At 39.9% G+C, this 18,693-nt stretch overlaps 6 protein-coding genes across 8 annotated transcripts; 2 read left to right on the top strand and 4 right to left on the bottom strand.

Annotated features, from left to right (window-relative positions):
* The first annotated feature begins 375 nt into the window (after positions 1 to 375).
* LOC130504911 (protein CLMP1-like) lies at positions 376 to 2,915 on the top strand. The gene has a single exon (XM_056999529.1). The coding sequence runs from the start codon at positions 443 to 445 to the stop codon at positions 2,666 to 2,668; it is 2,226 nt and encodes a 741-aa protein (XP_056855509.1). The 5' UTR covers positions 376 to 442; the 3' UTR covers positions 2,669 to 2,915.
* A 358-nt stretch (positions 2,916 to 3,273) lies between these two features.
* Positions 3,274 to 5,680, bottom strand: LOC108811285 (F-box protein At2g32560). Of its 2 annotated transcripts, XM_056999530.1 has the most exons (6): positions 5,320 to 5,680; positions 4,709 to 5,188; positions 4,543 to 4,622; positions 4,277 to 4,455; positions 4,116 to 4,190; positions 3,274 to 3,588 (listed from the first exon to the last, which is right to left on the bottom strand). In XM_056999530.1, exons 2-6 carry the CDS (start codon positions 5,123 to 5,125, stop codon positions 3,401 to 3,403), a joined length of 939 nt encoding a protein of 312 aa, XP_056855510.1. In that variant the 5' UTR covers positions 5,126 to 5,188; positions 5,320 to 5,680; the 3' UTR covers positions 3,274 to 3,400. The 2 variants fall into 2 exon arrangements, with proteins under 2 accessions (XP_056855510.1, XP_018438834.2); XM_018583332.2 differs by having other exon boundaries at positions 4,709 to 5,680.
* Positions 5,681 to 5,826: 146 nt separating this feature from the next.
* On the bottom strand, positions 5,827 to 8,878 carry LOC108836620 (pentatricopeptide repeat-containing protein At4g28010-like). Its single transcript, XM_018609755.2, has 2 exons — positions 6,425 to 8,878; positions 5,827 to 6,328 (listed from the first exon to the last, which is right to left on the bottom strand). The coding sequence occupies exon 1, from the start codon at positions 8,693 to 8,695 to the stop codon at positions 6,605 to 6,607; it is 2,091 nt and encodes a 696-aa protein (XP_018465257.1). The 5' UTR covers positions 8,696 to 8,878; the 3' UTR covers positions 5,827 to 6,328; positions 6,425 to 6,604.
* A 237-nt stretch (positions 8,879 to 9,115) lies between these two features.
* Positions 9,116 to 10,911, top strand: LOC108836621 (pentatricopeptide repeat-containing protein At1g11900-like). Its single transcript, XM_018609756.2, has 2 exons — positions 9,116 to 9,616; positions 9,828 to 10,911. Exons 1-2 carry the CDS (start codon positions 9,557 to 9,559, stop codon positions 10,875 to 10,877), a joined length of 1,110 nt encoding a protein of 369 aa, XP_018465258.1. The 5' UTR covers positions 9,116 to 9,556; the 3' UTR covers positions 10,878 to 10,911.
* A 54-nt stretch (positions 10,912 to 10,965) lies between these two features.
* Positions 10,966 to 13,085, bottom strand: LOC108836622 (25.3 kDa vesicle transport protein SEC22-1-like). Of its 2 annotated transcripts, none has more exons than XM_018609759.2 (6): positions 12,895 to 13,085; positions 12,136 to 12,359; positions 11,807 to 11,967; positions 11,543 to 11,689; positions 11,339 to 11,415; positions 10,966 to 11,203 (listed from the first exon to the last, which is right to left on the bottom strand). In XM_018609759.2, exons 2-6 carry the CDS (start codon positions 12,321 to 12,323, stop codon positions 11,120 to 11,122), a joined length of 657 nt encoding a protein of 218 aa, XP_018465261.1. In that variant the 5' UTR covers positions 12,324 to 12,359; positions 12,895 to 13,085; the 3' UTR covers positions 10,966 to 11,119. The 2 variants fall into 2 exon arrangements, with proteins under 2 accessions (XP_018465261.1, XP_056855511.1); XM_056999531.1 differs by having other exon boundaries at positions 12,136 to 12,339; positions 12,895 to 12,995.
* A 306-nt stretch (positions 13,086 to 13,391) lies between these two features.
* On the bottom strand, positions 13,392 to 15,534 carry LOC108811673 (glyceraldehyde-3-phosphate dehydrogenase, cytosolic). The gene is made up of 9 exons (XM_018583763.2): positions 15,409 to 15,534; positions 15,302 to 15,331; positions 15,118 to 15,218; positions 14,841 to 14,956; positions 14,662 to 14,761; positions 14,421 to 14,567; positions 14,276 to 14,336; positions 13,946 to 14,186; positions 13,392 to 13,850 (listed from the first exon to the last, which is right to left on the bottom strand). Exons 1-9 carry the CDS (start codon positions 15,410 to 15,412, stop codon positions 13,634 to 13,636), a joined length of 1,017 nt encoding a protein of 338 aa, XP_018439265.1. The 5' UTR covers positions 15,413 to 15,534; the 3' UTR covers positions 13,392 to 13,633.
* Between the last annotated feature and the right edge of the window lie 3,159 nt (positions 15,535 to 18,693).

Here is an 18,693-nt window from a genome sequence, read left to right as displayed (position 1 = left end):
CTTTAGCGCACAGATCATATCAAGGTGAGCCCTTCCAATCAACACCGTTTAAATTTGAGTTGATCGATCTCTCAATCGTGGGCACGTGATTGTTTTCGCTTGATGGTAGGCCTTCCTTTGCATTCGTCAACGATGAAATCTCATCGTTCATCATAGCTGATCCAACGGATAACATCCAAACCTGGCTGCTCTATTGTACTTGTTAATTACTCGACAGCAATATTTAATTTAGCATCTTCTCTGGTCAAACACAGTCATCATCATCTCCCTTCGACTAATTAAAAACTATCTCCGTCCTCGTTGTTCTAAGGCCCAAGTGAAGACATCAAAGCCCATAATATAAAACCCATGTAACTAGAGTCTGTCTTAGGGTTTCACAAAGGTTCCTTCCTCAATCATATCATCTTCGCGTTGAATCGAGCACCTGCTTGATTGCGAGAAAATGGGGAAATCCGGCGCGAGGAAGAAGAAGAACGGCGGCGGCGGCGGCGGTGGTTCGAAGCAGGCCAATTCATCCGAAAACACATCGTCTTCCTCGTCAAAACCGGCCGATTTCGACGCGTCCGTGTTCCTGAAACGAGCCCACGAGCTCAAGGAAGAAGGCAACAAGAAGTTCCAGAGCAAGGACTTCCAAGGCGCGCTCGACCAGTACGCCGACGCCCTCAAGCTCATCCCCAAGAGCCACCCCGACCGAGCCGTGTTCCACAGCAACCGCGCCGCGTGTCTGATGCAGATGAAGCCGATCGATTACGACAAGGTCATCTCCGAGTGCTCCATGGCGCTCCAGGTCCAGCCTGGCTTCACGCGAGCTCTGCTGAGGAGAGCCAGAGCGCTCGAGGCCGTGGGGAAGTACGAGCTCGCCGTGCAGGACGTGAATTCGCTCCTGGGAGCTGATCCTAATCACAAGGACGCTACGGAGATGTCGAGACGGCTGATGATGTGTGGGCCTGGGCCTCAGAGCAGGCCTTCGCCTGCGGCTCTTGGCGCCTCTGCTGCTTTGGGTGGGCCTGTTAATGGGCTTGGTCCTTGCTTGCCTTCTCGTCAGGTTCACAAAAAGGTAGCTCCTTCTTCGCCTGTTGCCTTGCCTGTTAGTAGCAATAGCAATAGTAAGGTAGAACGGCCAAAGGTGAATCCTTTGATGGAGAATGGACACGAAGGGAAGACACAGATGGCTAAAATTGTGTTGAAGCCATTGAATGATTCTTCTTCTTCTACTAAAGGTATGATAATGAAGGCAGAGCAGTCTTCTTCTTCTTCTTCTGTGGCAGTGGCTTCTCAAGAGAAGGTAACTAGGTGGAGGCCGTTGAAGTTTGTTTATGACCATGACATCAGGTTGGGTCAGATGCCTGTGAACTGTGGGTTTAAGGTACTGAGGGAGATCGTGAGGAGTCGTTTCCCTTCTTCCAAGTCGGTGTTGATTAAGTATAGAGACAGTGATGGGGATTTGGTTACTGTCACTTGTACTGCGGAGCTTAGGTTGGCTGAGACTGTTGCTGATGGTGTTTTGACTAAAGAGCCTGAATCCGATAAGTCTGACTCTGTTGGGATGTTGAGGTTGCATGTTGTTGATGTAAGTCCTGAGCAGGAGCCACCTTTGCCCGAGGAGGAGGAAGAAGTGGTGGAAGAAGAGGAGGAAGTGGAAGAGAAGCCTGTTGAAGAAGATATCCGTGAAACAGTGTCGGAAACAGAGGTCAGCAATGAGAAATCAGATAAGGAGAAAACACCTTCTTCTGAAGATCCTGAGATGAAGGAACTTGAGATGGATGATTGGTTGTACGACTTTGCTCAGCTTTTCCGGTCGCACGTGGGTATCGACCCTGATGCTCATGTTGACTTGCATGAGCTGGGGATGGAGCTTTGCTCTGAGGCGCTGGAGGAAACAGTCACTAGTGAAGAAGCTCAACCACTTTTCGAGAAAGCTGCTGCAAAGTTCCAAGAAGTTGCTGCGTTAGCTTTCTTCAACTGGGGTAACGTGCACATGTGCGCCGCGAGGAAGCGCATTCCGTTGGAAGAATCTGCTGGAAAGGAAAAGGTCGCGGAGCAGCTTCAGACTGCTTACGAGTGGGTGAAAGAGAGATACACTCTAGCTAAGGAAAAGTATGAGCACGCCTTGTCAATAAAACCTGACTTTTATGAGGGTTTGCTCGCTTTGGGACAGCAACAGTTTGAGATGGCAAAGCTCCATTGGTCTTTTGCTTTGGCACAGAAGATAGATTTGTCTGTATGGGATGCAACGGAGACATTGGCCCTCTTTGATAGTGCAGAAGAGAAGATGAAAGCTGCGACTGAGATGTGGGAGAAGCTTGAAGAACAAAGGATGAATGATCTGAAAAACCCAAACAAGAAAGAGGAAGTCTCAAAGAGGAGAAAGAAGCAAGGAGATGGTGAAAATGGGGAGGCTTCGGAAGCTGTTACAGCAGCAGAAGCAGCAGAGCAAGCGATTGCTATGAGATCACAGATTCATCTGTTCTGGGGAAATATGCTGTTTGAAAGATCACAAGTGGAATGCAAAATCAGTGTAAGCGGCTGGGAGAAGAATCTTGACTCAGCAGTTGAAAGATTCAAACTTGCTGGTGCTTCTGAAACTGACATATCGACTGTTGTCAAGAACCATTGTTCAAACGAAGCAACTGCTGAAGGAGATGAAAAGAAGGTAACTGAATCTTGAAAACCTTGTCAGATGGAACCCATTCGATCACAGGTAAAGCTAAACCAAAAGGCTAAACATGGGAAGGGGCATTTCTGCTACTTGCACTCATTGGATAAGCTGCAACCATTTTGATGATTTTGATTGAATTGGTTTTCCTAATTCAGTTTTAATTGTGTGTGTGAGTTTTGTTTGTTTTTGTCTTGTGGAATTTACTGATGAGATGATCAACATTTCTGATATTTATTGTAACTTTTATATTCATGTCTTTTTCAATATTCACTTAACCACACCAGTCATCAGTGATAACTAGTCACTTCGTTCTTGATTCTACTTGCATCAACTTAAATACTTATTGAGATTGCCCACACATATCAAAACCATTTTGTTACTTAATGACGCAGTCAGGGTTGGCGATCTAGTTGTTAAGGATTAGGTAAGCTATTCATTCTACCCTACTCAACACTCTTACCACACATTTATGCTGCATCACAGATAAAATGTGACAGGATCCTTAGAGATGTGTTCATGGGGAAGTACCACACCGTGTACGTAGTATAAAACTTTTTTTTTCTTAAAAAGTCTGCCTCTTATGCTTTGTGATTATGATCCTACTTTCAATGAAGTGACTTTAGACAATTTTGAATAAATAATCAACAGTTAAATCATGCATTGGATAGAAGAAGAGAGCACACATCTAAAATTAACATCCCTACCCTCCGTACAATGATTGTGGTTTTTAGTCCCATCATCCTACTCTAAGATGGAAGATGGCCAGAGACGTGTCCACATAGCAATCTCTTCTTTACAACTTAGCTTTCTGATTCCTCCATAGAACCCCTCTTCCTCGTTACCTTCCTCTCTATGATCTCTCTTGTTTATCATCGTTCTTCTCCACCTCGATCCCACTGTGTACTGGTTGAATTCCAATACCACCATCTCTGTTTTTCCACCATTTAGCACACAACACATGAATTCAAATACCCTTTTGACACAAAAAAGTATGGATAAAAAACGGTTTATGCAATATGACGAGGGGGTTAGGTATATAATCAAGATGCAAGTGGGCAAAACACTATCTTTTTCTTAATTGATTTTCTACTCTCTGTGGTGATGCGATGTTCACCAAAATAAGGAAATATATATATTTTTGAGTGATAAATAAACAAAGAATCATTGTTGAGCCCCCACCACCGTTTGGTAACGTGTAGATTTCAACATCAGTTCAAGACAAATATTTATCAAAATGTCTAGGAAAGTCAAGACATAGCTCCATCATTTGTCCTTTTTTGGGACCAATGCTCGAGTTAGGTATCTTCAATGTTCACACTTTTCAACTATGTTTTGGGAAATTTATTGGACTTTTACTGGCTGAGGAAAAGAGTATAGAAAGCACAGAATGTGACAAGCCAATTCTAAGAAGCAACCAAAGATTCTACAGAACATGAAGCTGAGAAGAAGAACTCACCATTAAGATGGCAGTGACAATGGTTGAGATTCCCATCACAGGATTCTAAGTGGCCAACGACACCATACCACCATCCTACAGAACCAATAAAAAAAACATCGCACAAGCTTGTCTTCAAACCCTTTCCTTTCCTTACATGTATATATATATTTATAACTTACCGTAAGGGAACGCTTTGTTTCTTCTCCACTGAATCTCAATGTGATCTCCAGGTTTCAACTCGTTTAGAGAATCTGACACATGAAGGTGATGAGGAGATATATCGATGGGAGCTGCTCTTAGCCTTTCCCATGTCACACCTTTTTCAACCGCAACTGCTTTTCTACCATGTGGTGCATACCTAAAAAAATAATCCCCTAATTTATACGACTGACTTGTGATGAAGAACAACAAGCCAAGGATTAAGTCAAGTGTGATATTTGTATACCTGGCTTGAAACGTATCAGTGTGAGTATCATAGCTGAGCTCAGCATCATAGCATGACAACATGAACCCTACATGCCCATTCTGCTCTTACACCAAAACGTCACTACTTTAAAATGATTTAAATCTAGTAAGTAACTATGTTTGTGAATTGATTTTTTTTTTTTTACCTCACGGTTGTAAACTTGAGCTGGGAACCAAAAACGACCAGTTTCAAGGGAGAGGTAGAAGCTCATGGTGGAATCAAGTGGCAGAGAAGACGCAGCATATCTCTTCCTCTTTTCATCACCAGAGGAAATAGATCGGATCAGAGAGATGATTTTGTCAAAACCAAGAGGATGATGACCAATTCGGTTATTAGGTGAATCAAGATGACACGAGGAAGAGATGTAGCATCTCCAATCTCTATGAGCAGCAGGGCCAAGGACTTTGCCCCATTTGGTGATCAAGTGTTTTTCCCAGAGATGATCACTCACACATCTCTCCCTCAAGGAGCTACAAACCTTAGCCATACTAGAGAGTCCAGAAGGTGGAAGAAGCTCGAGAATGAGATCGAGAGCCAGGTCAGGGAGGTCAAGGACTGACATTTGGTGGTCCAAGGGAGAAGCTGGATCAGGTGTGGTTGGATGCAGAGTTGTGGTGAAGAGGTTCTTGGAGAAGTAGAAGGAGAGCAAGGTTTTGGTTTCAGATGCCCATGAAGGAAGAGAGAATGATTTGGACAAGAAAAAAAAAGAGAGACAAGAGATGATAAAGTAGAGAAGCATTATTTTGTGTTGTTTACCTTTTGATCTGCTGTTGTTGTGTCTGTGAGTATAAATGGAAGGAGAAGAAGATAGATAGATGACCAATAGGAGTTGAGTGATTACCTAACCAACCTCATCAAAAAAACAATAAACAATTCTCTTTCTCTCTCTCTCTCTCTCAAGTTAACTTTTGGCAACTTGGAATGGAATGAAGTTGCCAAGTTGAATCAAGAGAGAGAAATTTAAAGAAAAAAAACCTTATAAAAAAATTCAAAATTTACAAACAAAAACGGGACAATGGTAACAAAGAATGTGATAGTTACCAGTATTGTTTTAAAAAAAGAAAGAATATGATAATTACTAACGTCGTTAAAAAAATAATGAGATAATTACTAATGTTTGTGATAATTAAGCCGAAGGTACTTGATAAATTATTTTAATATGACTGAAAAAGAAGAAATATTTTTTTTAAAAAAGGGTCTAGTTGGTGGTGTTGGTGTCATTGGGATTTCCAAGGGCAGTGGGAAGAGAGAGAGAATTGGATCTGGGCACCAAAAACAAAAGATTCATTGAACCTAAAATCATCAACAACTTTTTAAAGAAAAAGTAAAAGAAAATCTATTATTAAAAGACTTGTTACAAAAACATAAACAAACCAATAAGGAAGACGAAGAAGAAGAAGAAAAAAGTTTGGCACCTCCACCTTCTTCTAAGAAACAGATTTCTCTCTCTTCTTCTTCTTCTCCTCCCAAGGTCCCAATACACAAAACAACAGCAAAAATATGCAAACAACCAACTCCTCCTCTCTTATATCTTTTCTTCTAATTTGTCACGCAAAATAGCAAAGACTTGGATTATGATAAAGATGAGAGGCTGCTGCTTATTTACCTTTTTTGTCAACAATACCAAAGAGAGAGATAGAGAGAGAGAGAGCAATTCCATTATATGTGTGCCACAAAATCATTCTTCAATACTCTTTTACTAATCCATTTGCTTTTCTCTCTTAAGATTCATATGAAGGAGCTGGACCTCCACTGCATTATGAGTCTACAGTATACAACACAAAACAATGTACGAGAAAAAGGAAACGTATTTTCTCAGCTATTAAAGATGAAACCAAAGAGTGTTATAAGCCTTTTTTACCAGAAATGCTTCGGGGTCTTGGATACTTGTATTGTATAATCCAATCATCCAACTGTAGCGGGAACTTGCCTTTTTGGCTTTTTACATAACCACTTCCTTACAATGACATCAGCAGATTGCGGCTTGCAACCATCCTTCCTGGTCTGCCACAACCATTCACAAATTTACTGTACTCTCTACTTAATCCCTTCTCTCTTTATCCTTTGCTACACTTAGCAACCGCTTTACAGGGTCCATGTTTGCTGAGCTGCTACACATGTATTCCATGACCGTACACGTCAGTTCTTTGTCAAGTACTATATCTTTCTCCACCAGTTTTTCCACAAGTTCCTTCACCTTGTCCGAATCTCCCTGTGAAATACAATACTTCAACACAGAATCGCAAATATGAGCATCAGGTTCAAAGCCGCTCTCAACCATTCTGTCAAAGTAACCAATAGCCTCTTCCAAATATCCGAGTTTCAGGAACCTGTTTATCAGTTTCGAATAAGTAAACAAATCAGGGGAAAGACCAGCTCGAGACATCCCAACTAGAAGTGATTCTGCAGATTCAACATCCCCTGCTCTAAGACTCCCATCAATCATAACATTGAAAGAAACAACGTCTGGTAAAAAGCTGTCATCACGCTGCATTTCCTCGAATAGTCTCCATGCCTGGTCCAAGCTTCCCTCTTTACATAATGATGACAATAGACAGTTATAGTCGTAAACACTAGGCCGTAGCTCAGACCCTCTCATTTTACATAACAGTCCTTTAGCAAAATTAAGCATGCCGGTTTTGCAAAACCCATCAATCACAGTAGAGTACATATCTGAGTTTGGAACAGGGATCTGTTTCCAGAGCTCCATTGCCTTGTTCACATCTCCATACTTGAGAGTGCCTTTAAGCAATATAGTAGTAGTCACTACATCTGCAGCACCCAATTTCTCAACCAGCAAATCATAAAACTCTAAAGCTTGAGGGAGATTGTTTTCCTCGCAAAGCCCGTGGATTAGCGCATTAAACGATCTAACATCAGGATCCGGATAACTCCCATCATTCACCAGTAAACACAGAAGCTTGCTTGCTTCCTCTAAGTCCCCTTTGGCACAGAGCCCCCCCAGCAAAATATTGTACGCTACGATATCAGGTCTCGTACCCCTCTTCTTCATCAACTCAACAACCTCCAAACCCTCCCCAACCAGACCATCCTTGCACAGCTTCGTAAGAATAACGTTATACGTCACCACGTTCGGCTCTTCACCCTTCTCCAACATGAGGTTCAAAAGCTGAAGAGCTTCCTTAGTCTTACCAACTCCGCAAAGACCACCTATCAGACCAGTATATGTATACACATTCGGACTCACCCCACGCTCCTTCATAAACTCAAACATCTCCGAAGCCTCTTTCATCTCTCCTAACTTACAAAAGCCTTGAATAAGAGTGTTGTACGTAATCGCGGAGGGAGAGAGCCCTCTCTCCATAACCTCATCGAAAACCTCTTTAGCTCTACCCACATCACCGCAATCACAGAAGCCTCGGATGAGCGTAGTGTACAAAACAAGATCCGGTTCCAAACCTTTAACAACTCTCATCTCTTCAAACAACCCCACAGCTTCCTCCATCTTCCCAGCCTTGCAAAAGGCATCAACAAGAATCCCACAAGTGATCAAACTCCAAGAAGAATCCATCTCCTTGGCCAAGTCCAAAGCTTTCTCCATCTCTCCCCCTTCGCATAAACCTCTTATAACAGTGTTGTAGCTAACGACATCCGGTGCTATAGAATTCAACCTCATGTCTCTAAGCAAGGCGAGAGCTTTACCGAACTCCAGGTTCTTGCATAAACCTTTCAAGAGGATGTTGAGGTTGTACACGTTGAAGGCGAACCCGCGCTTAAGCATCACCGCCAAAACGCCGACGGCGAAATTGGTGTTGTTGCGGTGTAATCGGAGGAGGCATTCGAGGAGCCCGCTCAGGGAGACGAAGCTGATGAAAGCGTTGGTGTCGAGCATCTTGCGGTAGACGGAGAATGCGAGCTTGTGATTCTTGAAACGTACAAGAGTTGCGATGAGATTGTTTCCGGGGAAGGAAAGAGAGGTGTTGGAGTCGAGAGCTTGCCGGAAAACTGAAACGGCGCTCTTCAGCTGAGGATTTGAGCTCTTCTCGCAATCGCATAGCAGAGATCTAAAAGTGGTTTCGGTTTCGGAGAAGGGAGAGGTGAGATTAGGGTTTAGGAGACGTCTGGCTTCGAGAGCTCCACGTCGGGAAAGTTTAGCGGCGGCGGATGTCATCGGAGACTCGAGAGATTTCACTAAACCCTTTGCTATTTAGTTCTGTCCACCAAACAGCTTAAGTTTATTACAGTGGTTTTACTTTAAACTGTTACAACAGAATTATCACTTTTAGGGCCTGACTGGTGTAACCGCAGTGGTTGTAGTTGCGGTTGCGGGAGTTTGTGGGTGCGGATGGTTGCGGTTTTAAGCGTTTTCTAGAGATTTGTACGACTGGTACAGCTGTTAGAAATTGTTGCGTTTGCGGGACTCTTATGACTGGTAAACTACCAAACGCAACATCTGCTAAATAATAATTTAACAATATTTACATTTTATGTAATTATAAAAATATTAAAAATCATAATAATATGATAAATATAAAATTTATATTTATAAAATCATATTATTAAATTTTAAAAATTTATAGAAAATATTTTAGTTTTAAAATTTTATAATATAAATTGAAATATAATATGAATACATTTTACAATTTCTATTATTTCAATTTAAAATTTTTATTGAATATTTTTAGTATTATTTTTATTTATTCTATTTTTAAAGAAAAAAATTTTATCCTCCCGCAATCGCCCGCAACCGCAAACGCTAGCTGGAACCAGCTTTTGATTTTAAGAGGTTCGGAGCGGTTTAAAGCGATTTATAGCGTTTTCTGTGATTGTTTCGAAACGCCAACAACCGTTATGAACCGCAAAAGCAGCGTTTGCGGGTGGTAGCGGGAAAACCAGTCAGCCCCTTTAGTCCCTGAAGTTTAAAACTATTAACAAAAATAGCTCAGTAATTATAAAATGTCCCTGTAGCACCCATAAAGTGCCGTAAAAATCAAAACTTTGAAGCTCTCAGGGAGATTGGAGACTGAAGAAGATGGCGAAGTGGTCGACCGTTAAGAGAATCACCGTCTATGGAGGTTTATTCACTTGTATGGTACGAATACTATAAAGCTTCAACCTTTCGCGATTCACTTTTTGTTCGATTTTATGATTATTGCTCGTAAGTTTTTCTCTGATTGTGTTTACTGGTCGTCGAGTTTTTCTACAAACGTTTGGTTCTATATAGCGATATAGTGTGAACTTAAAGACTGTTACTTGTTGTTCTATATAATTCATAATGTGGTCTCTGTGTATTCGCATTGCAGAAACATATGGTGTACGCTCCTGCTGAGCTGAGCTGGACCTGCTCCTTCTCGGCGATGCACTCTTTGATAGACACAGGAGGAGGAGAAGAAGTCCCGAAGAAAACGGCTGAGAACAGTGGTAGTAGTGGTTCAAACTCCATCAGAAGAATCGATGATTACACGAGTCTTGTGGACAAGTATAGAAGAGATGGGAACCTCTCTGCTGCGTACGACTTGTTACACTCCTTGCAAGACAAGAAGGACATTCGCTTCCCTGTTTCGGTTCTCAACAGCCTTCTTGCAGCAGCGGGTGGGGAGAAGGATACGAAGCTCTCTTGCAGAGCTTTCAGATCGATGTTGTTCCAAGCAGCGGGTACTACGCCTCTGAGTTGGGATTGTTATCTCAACCTCGCCAGAGCCTTTATCGACACCGATGATTGCGTACACTTGTTGGACCTTCTCAAAGAAGTGTCAGAGTCTTCTCTTCCGTGTAGGTTAATAGTAATAAACAGAACCATCCTTGCGTTTGCTGAGTCTCGACAGGTCGATAAGGTAGTTAAGATACTTGAGGAGATGAAAGAGTGGGAATGTAAACCAGATGTTATCACGTACAACTCGGTTTTGGATGTGTTAGGACGAGCTGGCTTAGTCAATGAGATGCTTAAGTTATTGTCATCGATGAAGGAAGAGTCCGATGTGTCTCTCAACATCATTACATACAACACGGTGTTAAACGGGACGAGGAGAGCTTGTAGGTTCGACATGTGTTTGGTGTTATACCAAGAAATGGTTGGGATGGGGATTGAGCCTGATCTGCTTAGCTATACAGCAGTGATAGACAGTTTGGGTCGATCAGGGAACACGAAGGAAGCACTGAGGCTTTTCGATGAGATGAAAGAGCGGGAGATTCGACCATCTGTTTATGTCTACCGAGCATTGATCGATTGTCTGAAGAAGTCAGGAGAGTTTCAGAGGGCGTTGCAGCTTTCAGATGAGTTGAAGAACACTTCAGCGTTAGATTTGGCAGGTCCACTAGATTTCAAACGGCACCTAAGACCACATAGACGCTAAAAGGCCTCTAGTTTTCAGCAGATGAGTGTTTCATTTTTGGTTAGGCATATGTAATGAAATCAAAACACAATTTTGATTTTGTTTTTGATTTGAAGAACCTGATAGAATGACAATGTATTCATGGATGATACTATAACCAGTCTCATAAAGTTTGCATTACTACTACAGAAGTACAAATTGTGTCAAAGTTTCACTCTGAATAAAAGAAGATTTGCTAAATTACGAAAATTGCCTCCTATTCTTCACCAGAGCTTGTTCTTGACCCAGAAAAGAATGAAAACGACACCCAACACGATTGCAACCGGTGCCCATTTCCGGATCAAAGCCTGATTTAACAAATTCAAATTTAAAAGTTTCAGAACTATGTTCAATAAACTTGAGCCTATATAAACTAAAAATAATCATAAGTCACAGTGTTGCCATTGTGTAACATAAGGAAATATGCAATCAAAAACTCTCACCTGACGGTTCAAATCTTTAGCCTTATCAGCATATACACGAGATTCAGAAGTTAGCCGGCTCGACATCTCGCTCACCTCTGCATCATTATAAAACAAAAAGAGAGGAGGAAATGGTTACACTATTAGCATATTTCTCTGCTGATTATGACAAATGTTTTTCCAAAAAGCGTAATGAATGATCATAGGAGAGTAGATGGGGCTTACGGTTGAGCTTTTCACCAACACCTAGTACTTCCTGCACATTCCGCGTCATTATCTGGTGGACCTCATAGAGTTCATCATTCAGCTTACCGATATTCCGTTGCGTACGTGTGTCTTGGTACAGTTTCTTTGTTTTCTGTATGAAGGTATCTACAAAAAAAAATGCAAAGGGGGAAAAAAGAGTGAGAAGAATCCTAAGAAAAAGGTATGTTTCCACAGATAATATGAGTGAACAACAGTAGAGAGAAACTACAAAAACACATATACCAAATTTAATAAAGGCATAAGGTCTAGCAGCTGTTTCAATGTTAGGCCCGTTGACACGTTCGAACTCGTTCTTGAGATCTTCCAGGTATTGGAACGCCAGTTTCTTCGGGTAAGAGCGGTCGCACATTGTCAAGTAGCAAACACGTCCTTCTATGATGTAACTAAATTTTTTCTAATCAAGGAATAGCACAAAGGCGGTTTATAAAACAATAACACTTAGTCAAGCATAAAACGACACCTAAAAACATAATGCAGGAGGATTGAAAACGTGTCTTAAGCCAGAAACTGTTGCAAATAATCTAGGAGGCTTTCAAAAAAAAAGAGGATACTGGAAAATATAGGGGCCAGTCTCAACAGACATTCTTGAAGCTTCGTTATGACCTCTGGAAAGATTCTTAAACAGAGCCTTGACCTGTTGCTTATACATATCTGAATCAGGCAAGTCACGTCCATCATCGAGACCCTCAGCTAGAGGCAGCCCGTCGGTAACACGAGCTATCAATGTCATTTTCACCATCTTTGCCTTATTCCTCCTTCTCCAAGAACAAAGTCACTGCATTATTGATCATAAAAAAAGTTCGACCGATCTATATGATCAGAAACCTTAGATATTAAGACAGGCAGCTGAAGCACGCATGTCTAAGACCTAGGTTTTGTAAGGACACACCATAATTAAAGGGAATGAAATATTCATAAACTTTCAAACGAATCAGAAGTCAAAAGAAACTCTAGCTCCTCACATTGTGTGAATTAACCACCTAGATATGATCATCATATAACCAATTTTTTTTTTTTTTTAAAAACAATCAGCAATTCTGCATAACGCATTCGTAATACATCGACAAGACAACCGAGAGAGAATAGAAAACCAAATACGAAATAAATCAAAGATCCGATAACAAAATCTACAACAGAATACAAACGAAAAAAAAATAGATTTAAGAGATGCAAACTCAGTAAAAATCTTCAGAAGGAACCAAAGTCTCGATCCTTGTCAAAATATCGCACAATTTTGCACAAACTACTCCATGATGTAATTCATATGTAACGGGATAAAAATTACACTTGAACATTGGTCTTGAACTAACCTGATACGAGTGTTCAAATGGTTCTTCTCAGGATCTGAGAACACAGGAGAAAGAGGATGATCCGAGTTATTACAAGTACTGTATTTTTTTTTTTTTTTTAAAAAAGGGTTTATCATTCAAGAGGGTGAATAAAAAATTCACGAATTTCGTTTTATTTTTTTTACTGTTGTTCGAAACGTTATTTATGACGATCTACGTTTCCCTACATGTCTTGATGACGTGGCGCGTTTGATTTAGCCCCACTTACGCTGCGTTTATTTATTTTTGGTCGACGCTCCAAACGCATTACGTGAAGCGTTTACCTTTTACCTCGACTGTATGGTGGTATCTGACTAAGTTCAGTGTTCTCTATTATTATTTCGTTCCCCAGCCTGATGGCTGTTTACAAGGTGGCTTGCATCAAAAGCAAGCCAAGAAGATCATCAGGTGGCGGGTTGCGTCATGGCCCGTTATGTTATAGATGAAGATACAGTGGGTTACTCAATTACGAGGACACAGATAAAAGGACATTTGATATTACGAATTATGAGGTTTAGATGAAGATAGGATTCAAAGCTGATAAAACATGATGCATCAAAGGCCTTAAGTAGAAAAACAACAACCGGTCTACAAACTTCTCATCACGTCACGTGAAAGGAGAAAAAGCCAAAGGAAAAGAAAAGGTCTCATAGCCCAAAGAAATCTTATTCGAAAAACGACAAATTACGACACCATTACATCATCGTAGATCTTGAGAGCTTTAGGCCTTGGACATGTGGATGATCAAGTCGACCACACGGGTGCTGTAACCCCATTCGTTGTCATACCACGACACGAGCTTCACAAAGTTGTCACTCAACGCGATTCCAGCCTTTGCGTCAAAGATGCTAGACCTGTTGTCACCAACGAAGTCAGTTGAGACAACATCATCCTCGGTGTAACCAAGGATTCCCTTTAGTTTGCCCTCAGATTCCTCCCTGTGTAAAACAATCCAATCAGTTAGTTAAAATCTTACAAAAAGGACCTGATGAAACAAACAAGTGAGATATTTAACCGGAACCGAAAAGCTTACTTGATAGCCTTCTTGATTTCGTCGTAGGTTGCAGCCTTCTCGAGTCTAACCGTGAGGTCAACGACTGAAACATCAACGGTGGGAACACGGAAAGACATTCCGGTGAGCTTTCCGTTGAGCTGTGGAAGCACCTTTCCGACAGCCTTGGCAGCTCCGGTGCTGCTGGGGATGATGTTGAAGGATGCGGCTCTTCCACCTCTCCAGTCCTTCATTGATGGACCATCAACTGTCTTCTGAGTAGCTGAATTCACACAAATAATATGTAATTTCAGTTAACAGACCTTCAGGAATCAATGCAATTAAAATGAAATTTTATATATAATTTTATACCAGTGATAGAGTGGACGGTGGTCATGAGTCCCTCGACAATTCCAAACCTGTCGTTGATAACCTGCATAGACGATTTGCATATTTCAATAAAAGATCCATTCGGATAATTTGAAAGGTAAAAGAAAAAAAGAAGACAAAAGGAGACCTTGGCAAGTGGAGCAAGGCAGTTGGTGGTGCAACTGGCGTTGGAAACAATGTTGAGATCAGATTTGTACTCATGCTCGTTGACACCAACGACAAACATGGGAGCATCTTTGCTTGGTGCAGAGATGACAACTTTCTTGGCACCACCCTGCCCACACCAAAAAAAAAAAGCAAACCATATATGAGATACTTAACTTATAAACAAATGCTCTTTAAACATCACATGATATTAAGTGATAAACCTTCAAGTGAGCAGCAGCCTTGTCCTTGTCAGTGAAGACACCAGTGGACTCAACAACAAAGTCAGCTCCGGCCTCACCCCATGGGATATCCTCAGGGTTCCTTCAGGTTAATAAATCACAAATTAGAATTGCGTAACGTAAAAATTGATGCACAAAAATCATATACAGATGGCACATACCTGATGCCGAAAACAGTGACAGGCTTCTCACCGAAGAGAAGTGTTTTCTCATCCTTCACCTTGAGCTCGTTGTGCTTCCACTGTCCGTGAACACTGTCATACTTGAACATGTATGTCTGCAACAATACAAATACACAAATATTCAATCAGAACGTCCATACTCGAAATCAATCAACATATAAACAAACAAACAAATCATCAATCCGGTTTTAGATCTATGTGACTAACAACATCGAAGCTATTAACCAATAAGGATCCAAGTAAAGAAGAAACTCACCATGTACTCGGTGGTGATGAAAGGATCGTTAACAGCGACGAGCTCAACATCGTTCCTCTGAAGGATAACTCTAGCCACCAAACGACCGATTCTTCCGAAACCTTTCACCAACAACCATAAACTCATCAGATTCCACAGATCCAAAACTAACACAAACCTATAACGATAAAAAAAACACACTCACCGTTGATTCCGATCTTAATCTTCTTGTCAGCTACACAAACAAAAAAACGCGATTTAGAAACAATAACAGAAGAGCCAACGACGAAACTAGAGATCGAAGAAACTCACCCATTTCGAAATTGGAGATTACGAGAGAGAGATGTCGATGAGATCGAGAGAAAGCTAGGAGTGGTGAGCGAGGCTTTGGTGAGGCTTTGGGGTTATTTAAAGGGGATGATAAGAAAGTGATCGAAATTTGATCGTGTGGCTGAGAATTTTTCTTGGGGAAAAAGGTTACAGATTAAAGATTCAGTAATTATTGTTACGAGATTGTCCGTGACTTTTTAAGATTATTTACCGTTTCTGCCACTGTTTTGGCCAATTGTTTATGGTAGGATTAAGAAAGTAACTGGGAAACTAATGGCGCTTGGACTTCACGCTCAAGTAATGGAATATTCGAGGTTTATTACTCAGATCCTATGGGCTGGGCCGACGCAATCAGGCTAAGCAGCAGGTTTTGAAAATTTTACCACGTACCATGTGGTAAATGGTAATGATCATATATGTACCACGTACCATGTCCAACATATACACTGTTTTCTTGCGGCCCACCACCTAGGCCCGGCGCCAGTCTGCGTCTGTACCGTTTAAGGCTCTGGACACGTTTCCCCGCCCACGAGTCGAACTCGCGTTCCCTCAGCCGAAACCGAAAGATACCACTGGACTATCGCGTCCGGATTCATATACACTGTTTAATTTGCCAAATTTTATTTTGTTGTTGAGGATACATTAGACATAAGAAGAATCGCCTATCCGGAGAATTTTAAGATATTCGGATCTGGATTCTTATCCGACGAATCCATGATTTTACTATTCTGATTCGGATCCAAATTTGGAAAGATTTTGGATATGATCTCAAATTGAAGTGGTATTTCGGATAATAAGTCTCGGGCATATGATACATGATAACTTTTTTTTTGAACTTTTTGTAATTTTTTATTTTTCTTCGTTTTTACTGTAAAAATATAGTTTGACAACACCACCTAAGTTTCACATGTATTAATGTATATCAACATATAACATATAGTTCCACGGTTTTATGGATAATTAATCAAAACATTTAGTTTAATATAAAGGCATGATTGAATCTATGATAACACTGTTCTGCTTACTTATGTTTCAAGGTGGCCATTTTCTTTTTACTTTTAGTACACTATCTTCAAGGTGGTAACTCTATATTCAAGGTGGTTTGCTTTTACTAATTACAAGGTGTATCATATATACTTGTGAAACTTTTAGCCTTCTAGATGTCACTATCAGGATAAGTTTGCGTTCTTGATATCAAAGATATTTTATAATGTGGTGTTATATATTCATCAAGTCGTGACTTCGTATTGAGACACATAGATGCTCCTTTCAGAGCTTTGGTTGGTCAGATGAACGTGACAGCAACAAATAAATCAACTTTAGCAATATGGTATGACTCTTGGCTTTTGCCAAAAGTCTCATCTTCTCCTCCTCTTATTTTTTCTCTCTTTTTGTATTAGGTGAAACAGTGAAAGCATATAAAATTCTTTAATCCGGTATGCATATGGATCCATACATCTCTATATAAACAAAAATACTGATCAGAGGTCAACAGTATATCATTTACAAAATTTTGAAATATTACTAATATAACCTGTAGATGTATTTGCACACATATAACACCTTCAAGTCAAGTGTATATTAACTATGTATGATCAAAACATTTAGTACTTTTATTTTTAAATTTTTTTAGTAAATTCAATCACGATGGTCTGTGGGGGACCATGTAAAGAAAATAACTAAGAACTTACGAGACAACTTTTTTCATTGCCTTGAAATTAATTTGAGAACTAGTGTGACATTCTTAATTGTTGATTTTTGAGCAGCTCTTAAGTGTTGAATATTTTGAGTTATCTTGTGAATTTTTATATGTTATTTCTAAGATATCATATTATTTTTTCTGGCTCCTATCACTTTTATCTTGAGGTATCTTGAGGTGTCATTATTCACAATGTTCTGAGTGATCGTAAAAGAGAAAAAGAACGAAATGATATCATTATCAAAGTATATGTTAAAATTCGATTCTTAAAAAAATAAAAAGAAAGAAGATAGATGCAAGTATTGATGCAAACACTCTGGACAAAGGAATATGATTGATGCAAACTTTAACGAATGGCATCTTTATCCATGCATATCTGATTAGAACCAATGTTAGTCCCGTTACATGATGGATTAGATCTATAGATAAGTGCGGGAAGAAACTTGTATTTCAATGTTTTAATTATGCCACTTCTATTTTTAAAGCCTGCTCATTAGATGACAACAAAAAGCTCACCAGATCCCACTAGACTTAATCATCTACACAATCGTTGAAGTGGGATGCCAGTGGCAATTCGACGAAGAAAACACAAATGACACTGCTAGACAAATATTAGAGTAGTATTAGTGAGAATGGAGCAATGCAACTTCTGAGGTCTTATGAGCAGAGCCGTGCCTATGGTGTTGAGAAAGAGGCAATAGCCTCAGGCCCCCTCCTCACATAGTAATTTTAGGGCCCCATTTTTTGTTTATTTGGTTAAAAGAATTTATATTTTAGTCAATAGTATACTAGTAGTAAACATTTTAACATATTTACCGGACTAATATGTTTTCATTTTTATGTTATTCTTATGGGTTTTGCATTATCTATCATTGTAACTTTTTTTGTTTCGACTGTTTTCCATCTTTTTGTTGCTAAATACTTTTTAAACTCATTTGATATTCCGAATATGCTATATAATTTTATACATTTTAGTTTTATGTTTTATATTTAAATTAGCATTGATGAGATCGATCACACAATATTACATATAAAGTTTTAATATTGATCTTTGTCATTTTACGTAATATACAGTTCTATTCAAAAATATTTTCATATATACATAAATATATTTATATATAATGAAATATTAAATATACTTTTACTAAGAGATTAGTTGTCCTTAAAAAAATTCAGAAAAACTACATTGATAATTTATCGCCTTAGGCCTCTTAAACACTAGGCACGGCACTGCTTATGAGGCGAATCTTCTGAACTGAAACATAAAGTGTGTGCCTGTTAAAAATTGAATAAGTAGGTAAGCTCTTGTCTCTTACTATTTTTTTATCAAGGGAAAAAAACACGACAAGGAGATCATGAGGGAGATTCAAGCTCTAAAGAGACAACAAGCTAGCTTACTTGCCATGTCTTGATGGAAACATGTCAGAGAGACTTTCACATACAAAGGTGAACAAAAGAAAGTGAAAGATTTTTGTGTTACTAAAGATCAGAAAGTTTGTTTTCTTCTGCAGGTTCACAAGGGACTCGACACACTTTATTCTTTACATGAATGACGTATAAGATGAAGA

This window comes from Raphanus sativus, unplaced genomic scaffold (genome assembly GCF_000801105.2).
Source record: "Raphanus sativus cultivar WK10039 unplaced genomic scaffold, ASM80110v3 Scaffold1886, whole genome shotgun sequence".
Classification (NCBI taxonomy): Eukaryota; Viridiplantae; Streptophyta; class Magnoliopsida; order Brassicales; family Brassicaceae; genus Raphanus; species Raphanus sativus.
This window is presented reverse-complemented; position numbering and strand designations above follow the sequence as displayed.